The sequence below is a fragment of the Uloborus diversus genome, chromosome 4 (genome assembly GCF_026930045.1).
Source record: "Uloborus diversus isolate 005 chromosome 4, Udiv.v.3.1, whole genome shotgun sequence".
NCBI classification, from domain to species: domain Eukaryota; kingdom Metazoa; phylum Arthropoda; class Arachnida; order Araneae; family Uloboridae; genus Uloborus; species Uloborus diversus.
Window position 1 is genome coordinate 6,467,618 of NC_072734.1, and position 11,557 is coordinate 6,479,174.

The 11,557-nt window shown below is 36.1% G+C and overlaps 1 protein-coding gene across 1 annotated transcript; it reads left to right on the forward strand.

Annotated features, from left to right (window-relative positions):
* Window positions 1-9,525: 9,525 nt before the first annotated feature.
* Window positions 9,526-10,383, forward strand: LOC129219784 (outer dynein arm-docking complex subunit 4-like). Its single transcript, XM_054854084.1, has one exon. The coding sequence runs from the start codon at window positions 9,526-9,528 to the stop codon at window positions 10,381-10,383; it is 858 nt and encodes a 285-aa protein (XP_054710059.1).
* Window positions 10,384-11,557: the final 1,174 nt, after the last annotated feature.

Genomic DNA, 11,557 nt, shown 5'->3' on the forward strand with positions numbered 1-11,557 from the left:
AGCAAATCAGAGACAAAATCACTCTCGAGTAAAACAGAATACGAAACATTTTCTGAACAAGGAAAAGAGTCGAATGATAAGAAGCCTGAGCAAACCCAAATCCAAACTAAAGGCTTTTTGGAATCTGCGGATCAACTGAAAGAAGGTGAAACCAATGATTATGAAACAATAGTGGATGAAACATTAAGTGAAAAGAGGCAATCATTTGATTCTAAGAAATCTCGAAGCACAATGCAAAGAAAAAGCGACGGAACATTTGAACCGCGTTCGGCCAGAAGCACTCCAAAGATTAGCAGAAAAACATCCAAAGATGTAATAGAACGTAGAGATACAACATCCGATGCAACTAGTGCCAGCAAATCAGAGCTAAAATCGCCAGCGAGTATAATAGAATCTGAAACACTTCATGAGCAAGAAAAGAAGTGGAGTGATAAGAAACCTGACCAAAGACACATCGAAACTGAAGAATTTCTGAACCCTGAACACAAAATAACAGAAGACAAAACTGATGAATATAAAACAATAGATGAGACATTGAAAAATGATAAATATCAGAAAACAGTTATGAATTTAGTTAAGACTCCGCAAAAAATAAGGAAAGAATCAACTCAAACACAAGTTGCTGAAAGCTTACAAAGTGTGAAAGGTGCAAGAGAAAAGTGGAGTGATGAAAGGTTGGAGGAAGAAAGAGAAAGCTCAAAAGAAGCTGCTTCAGAACCGAAAGGAGCAAAGGTCGTACGTTCAAAAGATAGAAGCAAAGTTTCTTTTGGGTTACCAAGAGAATCTTTTTTTGATATGACAAAATTTAGAAGATCGTCTGACGCAAAGAGAGCTACAAGCATGCATGAAGTAGAAAACACTGACCGAGTTTTGGAAGCACGAAAAACCATGAGCTCATCTGAGATACATAGACACAATGCAAAACAGAGGAAGTCTTCAAGACAGATAGACAAAGAAGTTGAAAACGAAAAACTAGAGAACGAAATGGAGTCTAGAGTTTCGAGTGAATCAGTCAAAGCGGGTACTAGTGGCATAAAAGTGCCTGGTAGATCAAACAAGTTCGAAGAAAAGCGTTCAGTTGAACTTGATGTTCGAAGATCGGCAGAAGATGAAAATTTCAAAAGGAATTATTCAAACGAAGGAAAAAATCTTAAAACACAACATTCTACTGAAGATAGGCATATTGAAGCGACAAGCTCGAGTCAAGAGGAAGCTAAAATACACATTGATCCTGTTAAAGAAAAAATAATGTTCATAAAATCTAAACGGAACTCTAAAACGAGTAGTAAAACACTTAAACGAAAAGAAAAAAGTGAAGGGAAGGAATTGGAATCGGATGAAAATAACACAGATGATACAGATGACAAAGATGATTCATGAAATACCACGCAGACTGCCGATTAAATTGCGTGTGTCATTTCAGTTGCTTGAATCATTATTTGTTAATGTGAATGTAGTTTATTAATCACTCAATTTGCCATTTTTGATTGAGCATGTTTGCCATTTCATAGGCATTAACGGGAATCACGTTAGAATGAATGAAGTATTATGCATTGTTACTCTTATTAGTACTCTTGAAATCTAAATCAAAGAATTAAGTCTTTACATGCATGATTTATATTTTCGAAAAATATCAAGTGTACTTTTAATCGTTAAAAATCATTCAAATGTAAAGACATTATTTAAAAAAATCGAATAAATAAAGAGTTAAGTAATGTAAACGTATTCATTCATTTGTTCCTGTATATAATGCATTTTTATTCTGCACTAGTGGTACCTGCACGGCTTTGCTCGTAATAGAAAATTTAAAAGATCTTTTGGTTCGCCTGCATATTTACAAATAATGTATGGTGAATTTTCTCGCCAATTGGCTTGTACCCATGTTACGGTTCCACGTTATGATAATTTCGTATCTCGCCAATTTGCTTGTGCCCATGTTAGGTTCCACGTTATGCTAATTTCGTTATGATAATTTCGTAATTTACTCGTCCATCTTATGAAAATTTTGTTCTTAAAATTGGAATAGAAAAAGAACCACATCGAATTTTTGAAAAATTGCTACGAGGTGTACACTTCCACGCTACAAACTAACTTTGTGCCAAATTTCATGAAAATCGGTCAAACGGTCTAGGCGTTATGCGCGCCACAGAGATCCTGACAGACAGAGGGACTTTCAGCTTTATTGTTAATAAATATACACAGAAATAAATTCTCAACTTTTCTAGAAGTTTTGGTTTTTGCATTTGATTGGGTCATTTACTACAGATTGATAGAAGGTTTTATGTTTGCATACTTTGTTATTGAACTACTTTCACAAAAAGTGATTACTTTTATATTCAAGAAGTGATAATCAAAATTCCTCTGTCGTTTTTTGGGCTGCTTTGTATGAACAGCTCACCAGATCCAAACGACACTGCTTTCTGACTATTCCACTTTCGAATATACTTGTATTGAATACAAAAACTTTAATGCGATAGATAAGAAATAGAGAAACTTCAAATTATTATCCGGTCTTCAGTACAGGCATACAGAAATAAGAATTTGTTTTTCTTCGGTTGGGATTTTTTATCAACACACTCAAATTTTAATGATTTTCGAAAGCTGTTTTCTTTGCCTTCGGATTAGTGTTAACTGAGATTTTGGAGAAGGGCCGATCTACCAAATATAAATGTATACGATTCTTAGTTTACGTATAGTAGTTGGAAGTAGTACCAAAGATCTATCTTTGGTAGAACTATATTCCAAGTCCAACTTTATGTAATTTATTTCTTTTGAATAGTGCCATGTAAAGACATGTAATGAAGAAAAAAAAATTGAACTTTCATCTAATAGGTGAGGGTGGCCCAAAGCGGGTAAGTTTTCGAAGAACGCTCGAAAATTGCAGTTTTTGGATTTTAATTGCGACAATTTCGGTTTTATTTCCTAGCAGGGTTCTTGAACTTCAAAATAAAATGTGATTTTTGTAATACCCAATACTTATTTATTATCAAACTTAACAAACATGTGAAAAACCCGCTTTGCCCTACCAGGTAGCCCAAAGCGGGTAAGCTTAACTAATTGTGGTTTGGTCCATTTGCTAATCAAATATGAAGTTATAAATGATTAAAATAGTTGACTAGCTACCTGCCATTATATAAAAAAAAATATAAAACAGTTGTGCTTATCCAATTTAAAGTCAGCACATTTGTTTATAAAATATAAAGAAATAACTGAGTTAATTACTAGACTGATTAATTGCCATCCTAAAAAATAACTTTTTAACTTTACACTTATCTTATTGAAAGAGAAAATCTAAATCAACACACGAGTCATAAATGTAATTAAATCCTATACCCGCGCGCTTTGCCCCAAGGCACGTTTTTTATTTCAATAATTATAACCTTAAATTAATAATTTAAAAAAAACGAAATGACCATCGTAGTTTATACTTGGATAGTGTCAGAATAAGTTAATATTATTGACAGACAATCAACAAAAAAAAGTAAGCTGGTCTTCGACTAATCACAACTTACAAATTTTTTTTTAATGTATTTTTTTTTTTTAATTTTAAGCCTGGTTACGCCATGCTGCTTTACTGCTGCTTCGCTGGGACTGATAATAGCTCGGGGGTGTTGGGGTAAACACGACATACGTATTCATCGCCGCTAACACGCCGTGGGGGGGGGGGGCATAAGATGGCCTACCTGAGCTACCTACCCGCTTTGGGCCACCCTCCCCTATGCAATTAGGATATTTTAATGCATTCATGTAATGTGATCAGAAATGCGAATCTGTGGTTTTAGTTATTTTTTTCTTCAATATATAAGAAGACGAATGAATAGAGAGAAAAATTCTTCAATATAAACTTGAATAAATAAAAATTTGTAGGGTAGGGTGGAGCAAGTTGAGCATAGAGGCAAGTTGAGCAATCGATAGATCTCGAAAACTATTCACCATACGTTTATGCATCAAATGACGGAAGGAAAGGGTTATGGGAAGGTAACTCATAGCTCTTCAATTGCAGCTCGACAAATGAGTGAAGGAAACGTGCATATTATTTATTTTGTTACAAAAAAATAAAAAAAGTCATTTGCCACAAGTTTTCGCCTGTATTCGTCCAATGTTATCTGTTCTCTGTCAGGCAAGTTTTATTCTTTCATAAATTTGCTATAATTTTGACATGTATAGAGATTCTGGGTATAAATTGTACCGTTTTTTCGTAATCTCACTTTTGTTTTAAGATTTTGGTTTGGTTTGAGTTGAGCAAGTATTGCTCAACTGACCCCCGCAACTTAAAACAAAAGTAGTAATGTATTTTTTTGCTTTTTTAGGATGCGGACTTATGAAAGGAAAACTACACGATGTTCTCACACTACTGACGACTTGAATAACACTGCAAAGGCTGTCAATGATAAGGGGAAAAGTGTGAATGTCGCCCCAAAATAATTCGGTATCAAACGGACGACTTTGACAAGATTTTTGAAGAAATTAAAAAGTAGTGATTCATTCATGGGTTATGCAAAACCGCGGCAAGTTTTTTCGTCCCAACAAGAGGACTCTATAAAAAAAAATACTTGCTGCAAATGGCATCAATCTATTATGGATATTCCCCAAAAAGACGCTCGTCGCCTTGCCTACGAGTGTGCTGTTAAATTTAGCATTAAAATTCCAACTGCCTGGACTCCAAATTAGATCGGCGGAAAATATTGGCTCACAAAAGTTTTTGAACGAAATCCGGAACTATCTATCCGAAAACCAGAACCATTTCAGTTAATTCAAAAAAAAAAAAAAAAACTCACGTTGTTGTTAAAGTTTTGCTAATTTGTCACTAAAATGTTATAAATAGAGTTGATTGTCAAACAGAAATTTTTTTTCATCTCTAGTTATTATTTATCCAATGGTTTGGTTAGACATAATAAGTGCTCAACTTGCCCCATACTCTTGCTCAACGTACCCCATCTATGGGGTACGTTGAGCAAGTTTGACTTGATATATTCCGACAGCTCTAGCTCTTAAACGTGTGCTATTGGCAACAAATTACTATGGACACTTTTGTATAGGAATACAGGGAGGAGTTATATCAGCTCAAGTAAAAAATTGCTCAACTAAGTCCCGCTTTACCCTATGTAAAAACGATTTCTATGCAGTACTCTGCATAAAAGTATTTTTTCCTGCAGGTTTGTATTATTTATTTACCTTTACCAAACAATATATAATGTAAAACTTAAGAATTCTATTCCAAAAGAATTTTCTTTTTAATTATTAATCGTTGCCAAAAACAGAAATGAGTAATAGTAATTTTAAAGTTAACAGTGAAACTAAAAATTTTGAGCATCAATAATCTTTTTTTTTTTTTTTCAAAAGTGAAATTCTTTGAAGTTTTTTTTATCATTATTTTTTAAATCTCTATTGTATGAAAATTAAAGTGAATGACTTGAATTCACTTCACTGATTCATTCAATCGATTTGTAACTTTTGTTGATATTAAGTCTATGGAAAAGTATTTCGACTTGAAATATGAATTTTTTCTTTTTAGATATTTTCAAATACTCAAAGCAAGTTTAGAATCTGATATTTTCTCGCTTTTTTGGGTTAGAAGTTCGTTTCAATGCTGTCGATTTTCTAGGTAAAAAAAAAGGATTTTTTTTTCCCCGTAGGCATTTTTTTTTTTTTTTTAAATTTAAAAAACAAAAGATTCTTTTGTACGCGTTCTATGTCGCGAGCTCTTTCCAACAAAAGTTATCTGAAACAATCCCGACAGTTACATCAATATTTATATGGGATTCAAATCTTCTGGTAACATAAATTTCTTTGAACAGTTACATCAACACACCACTATATGCTGGCATTAAACAACACCACACTAGAGACAGTGTGGCGTTGCATTAAATAGCTCAGTGCAGTGTATTTATTTGTATTTTCTTAAGAAATTCAATCAATCAATTGCTTTTTTTTCTGTCTTTTAGCAGCAAGTTTATGCGGTATTTTTAACACGTTAAAATTGTGCAGTCATTTTGAATTTCCTGCTTTCCTTTATGTTTTAAATTTTTGAAGTAGTATATTATTGCTTCATATATTTCTAGTAAGAATTATTTTCTTTTGCAATTTTTGAGATTTATTTGCTCAATCAGATGATAAATTTCATAATCGTATCTTTTGAAATTATATAATACCTCTAGATAGTGTAAGGGGATTGTATTTGATTATAAATGCTTAAAATGCGGAAATACTAATATCTTATACTTCAGATTCAATGAAGCAAACAATAAAATAGAAATTTTCCCATTTGCGCTGTCACTAAATTTGTTTATTGCCATATATTTTTGCAGTATTTTTTGCTATACCTTGGCATTTGTTTATTATTTTACCTTGGGATAAATTTTTAAAAAATCCATGTGTTATTGACTGAGAGGATACTTCAGTGATCGCTAATTTTTGAATAATAATCGTTTTATTTTGACATCTGCAAAGTCAAAGTACATAAACTCGTAGTCTCTAGCGTAAATAAATAAAAATTTTTAAAAAAGGTGACAGTTGAAAATTGCCAAGAGTCCAAGCTTTTGACATCTTCCCGGCAATCATCATAACGTGAAATATTAAGAGAGTTTTCTTTTTGAGCAATCACGATTGCTTATTGTTCTCATTTGACTGTTTTGATGTCCTATCATTTTATTTTCCCACCGCCACCCTCCGCAGCATCACCGTCGACCGGCTCCTCACGATGCTGCTCCTATAGCGAAAGCCGTCTCCAGGTTGCATCCATGTCCTACACACACGCGCATACATACACAACTGCACATACACGCACGCACACACACATACACCTACACACAAACACACACATACACCTACACACAAACACATATACCTACACACACATACACATACGCATACATACAGACACCTACACATACACACACAAAAACATACACACACATACACACAACTACCCACACATTCATGCCTGCACACAGACACAAACACATATGCCTACACACATATACACATACCCCCCACATACACAAACACACATGCCTACACACAAACACTCCCCCCCCACATACACACACACTCATACACACAACTACTCACACACTTATTCCTGCACACATGTCTACACACACATACACATACCCCTACACACAACACACATACCCCCACACACAAACACACACGCCTACATACACACACTCGTGCTTGCGAAAAACATAATTTGAATTCAAGATGTCAAAATTCAAATTATTTTTTTTTTTCTTTTTTTTTTTTTTTTTTGCCAAAGAAATGAAAAGAAACCGCTTATCTGCTTGTCAAATGTTGGAAAAAATAATGTTACTGAAATTTAAAACTAAATGTTTAACATTTATACAAAACAAGCTACTAAACAAGTTTTGTTTCTAAATTTCCATTGGTGTTGCGTATGGACTCTTGTCTTTCGCAGACCTACTACCTACCGCGAATACCCGAGTTGGCATCCAATTTTCATGCGCCATCTCCGGTTGCGTTCGACGAACCTCACCGGTTGACTGGTGAGTAACCAGTTACTAACCGCAGCGTTCTATGATCAACCGGTTACCGTTGGTTGATTGGAGATTGGAGCACGTGATCATTAGCTGTCACGTGATTAACTAACCGGGCGCTACCGGTCGGGCTCGTCGAACGCAACCTCTAAGGCACATATGAGCATTAGCACTTTGAGAATTTTTACGCCCAGTTCCCCACCATATGGAGACCCCTAGAGTCTCGATGCGAGATTGCCCCTTGTTCCAAAATTCTACAAAAATAACCTGAAATTGCGTTTTACCTTTCAGGGAAGAATTCTCGACCTCTTCCGTTCCATAAATTGCCTAATGTTGAGAAAAAATCTGAATTGCTTTTAAAAAAAAAACCTTAAAATGAAAAAAAAAATCAAAAGTTGCTGACTATTGATTAGGTAATTACGTCCAACACCTCCTATTTCTTTTATCCCCCAGCTTCGGAAGCCCCCCCCCCCCCAAAAAAAAACCCCATCAAAGAGCGTCTCAAATCTCGTTCTCAGGGCTCCAATGTCGACAAATTTCCAAGGGTCAATTACCAAACGCTTTGCCTTCTAACAGCATCAAAAATCGTTTAAGATTGCTTTTATGGAGCTTCAATTTGGAAAAATGGTCGAACTCATAACAATAACAAATATCGTTCACAGTCGCGTTTTTAAGACTTCAGTAACGAAAACACTTCGGACGAGGGCCCGACTGCACCCATATGGAATCTGAAAATGAAAAAACTACAATTTCGAAAAATTTAAAGTAGAGAGAGTTTAAATCTCTCCACTTAGTGTCACTGAACATCTCTTTAAAACTTCGTTTTTAAGGATTTAATTTTCAAAATAGTTTTTTAAGGAGAGCCCCAGAACCACCCTGCCCGTAACATTATCGAAGTTAATTTGAAACAGCGTTTTTAGAACTTCAGTTTCGAAAAGTTGGGTGAAAGAGCGATCGATATAGCTATATTTTTTTAAAAAATCGATCGGGGGCAACTTCAAAGAGTCCCATTCCTTTCATTACCCTAACGTCAACAAATATAGCCTATAATGGCGATTTTAACAGTTCAATTTCTAAAAATTTCTGAAGGCGGCCCCCTGAATTTTTCCTCCCCGTAGCATCACGAGAAACCGTCTATAACTGCGTTCTTAGGACTACAATTGCAAAAAATGTACGGAGGAGAGCCCCGGAACTCTCCCCCCCCCCCACAAGCGAGAATTTTTTAAGAATGCCCTCCTAAAACTATTTTTTGGTTGCGCCACTGGATGATAGAATGAAGTCCTTTCCCAACCTCGAGAAAAATGAGAAGATCAGGGCACTGTTACTCCCCCCCCCTTCCTTACCCCAAACTGAAATTTAAAAAAAAGAGAAGAGAGGAAGCTACTTTTGCTTACATGGGCCACCTCCAAAATGAAAACATATATACCCACTGATGCATTTAGTGACATAGCCTTTTTAGAGCTATTTTCTGTTCATGAACGGTTCGAAACTATCATAACGTTTTAGACTTTTGATGTTCCTTCTACATTTTTTTTTTTTTTTGAGCAATCACGATTGCTTATTGTCCTCACTTGACCATCTTTGATGTCCAGTTTCTTTTTCAGCTTGGACCAAGAGCCTCTGTAGTACCACCGCCCACCGTCCTCTGCAAGCGCGGCTCCTCTGGTCCTGAGTTATTCGCTATTCCTGGTCGGAGGCGTCCATGTCCTACACACACGCACGCTCATACACTCATACACATACACGACTTCACACACATACACTCACACACGCCTACGTGCATACACACAAGTCTACGTACACACACAAGCCTACACACACACACACACAACTGGGCACACGTAACCACCCAGGAGGAGGTGCATGCTTGAAGGGACAGGAGCCGTGTCTAGAAACAATAACTTCAATGAGTAGGGTCCTGTCGCAGTTCGTGATTGCGGAAAACATAATTTGAATTCAAAATTTCAGAATTCATTTTTTTTTTTTTTTTTTTTTGACTCTACTTTGTAGAATCTTTATGTGAAACATAATGGACGAAGATGAAGAAGAGACAGAAGTTAAAAAAGGACCTAAATTTTCAACATCTATGTACATTTCACAAGGAAGTACTTACCTTCACCACAATCGAGTAGAAAAAGCAATAGCCTGCTTCAACACAGCTTTGGAAAAAGAACCCAACAATTTACGGAGCCTCATTTACCGGTCCAAGTGCTACATGAGAATGGCCAGATTCCAAGATGCGTATCGGGACGCAGAAACGGCCCTACGGTCGAATTCCAAATCTTGCGAGGCAAAAGCTCTGAAGGGGGAAGCCGAATATTTCCTGGGAGACTTCGAGAGGGCTCTTTTGACTTTCAGGAGAGCAGAGCGCGAAAGACCGAACTTCGAAAGATTCAGGTTTGGACAGCAGATGAGTCGGAGAGCCATCGACAACGCCTTGCAGCCTGATGATCCTATGACCTTGGGTGACGAAGACACGGAGAGATTCCAAAAGATCGACGATGAAACAGTTTGTGAACAAGTAGAGCCAAGGGGACACGACCCGCTGACGGAGGACATCAAAACACTTGATGAATTTCTGTCAGATGACTGTATTTCTTCCGTGCACCCTATCTGTAGTGAGCTTAAGTCTTATTTGAAAGATCGACAACAGTTTTGGAGAACACAAAATCCTGCTGGTACTAAACGAGCCAGTAAAGCAATCAATTCTCAGGAAGCTAAGAGAGGGCGAGCCGAAAAGGATCACACATCTGACACGAAAAAAGAAGACAGAAAGGGTGGTGATTTAGTATCTAGTCACGAGGTTGAAAAGCACCCAGGTATAACAGAAACTATTGAAGAGAAAGGAACACCAAAGAAGGATATTAATAAAAGAAAAGAAGATTAAGATAAAGAAGTAAAATCAATTTTAAAAGACAATTCCGACAACAGTACACTTGAAGTGAGAAGTACAGAAGAAGGGGAATCGACGTCTAACTTAGTTTCGAATACTAAAGAAAATAATTATAATTTAGAACTTAATAGCAGTGGAGAAGATTCGACATCGAATGAGGTCCAAAGTAACGAATCTGAATAAAAACCGGTTTCCCAATGAAAGTGTCATTTATTTCAACGAAAAGAATTTGATGTGAACATAAAACTCGGTAATTAAAAGGTAGCAGTAGTGAGACATCCGCCAATAATTAATTTTATGTACTTCTGAAAACTAAAATGTTTAATACAAAAAATAAGTTCTGTAAATTTGACTCCAACAAAATGCGGAACATAGGAATCAATATAGCGAATACAGTCATGCAATTTATTGTCAACTAGTGGTGCCCGCACGGCTTTGCCCGTAATAGAAAAATTAAAAGATCTTTTGGTTCGCCTGTATATTTACAAATAATGTATGGTGAATTTTCTCGCCAATTGGCTTGTACTCATGTTACAGTTCCACGCTATGATAATTTCGTATCTCGGACATTGGCTTGTGCCCATGCTACGGTTCCACGTTATGATAATTTCGTAATTTACTGGTCCATCTTATGATAATTTTGTTCTTAAAATTAGAATGGAAAAAGAACCACATCGAATTTTCGAAAAATCGCTTCGAGGTGCACATCCCCATGCTACAAACTAATTCTGTGCCAAATTTCATGAAAATCGGCCGAACGGTCTAGGCGCTATGAGCGCCACAGAGATCCTGACAGACAGAGAGATATCCGGACAGAGAGACTTTCAGCTTTATTATTAGTAAAGACTATAACAGTTCTAATTTAAAAGCCAAATTTTAATATCTAATTGAGGCAAACCTATCTTGGCAGCGTCATAATGCTCTGATTAGAGTCTTCGTAACGTTCACAATGATGCTAAGTTAGGTTTACCGTATCAATAATGGGGTGGTTTCCTTCAGTCAAAAGTACTACTTTTAGTCATTGAAATGGATAGAATGAGCAAAAAAAAAAAAAAAACATGGATCTAGAAAATACTTTCATTTTCCCAACAGTTTTTTTAAAATTAATTTTTTAAAGTGTCCGATTTTTCAAACAAGGCGTGGTCTTTATGACCTCATAAGTGATGCA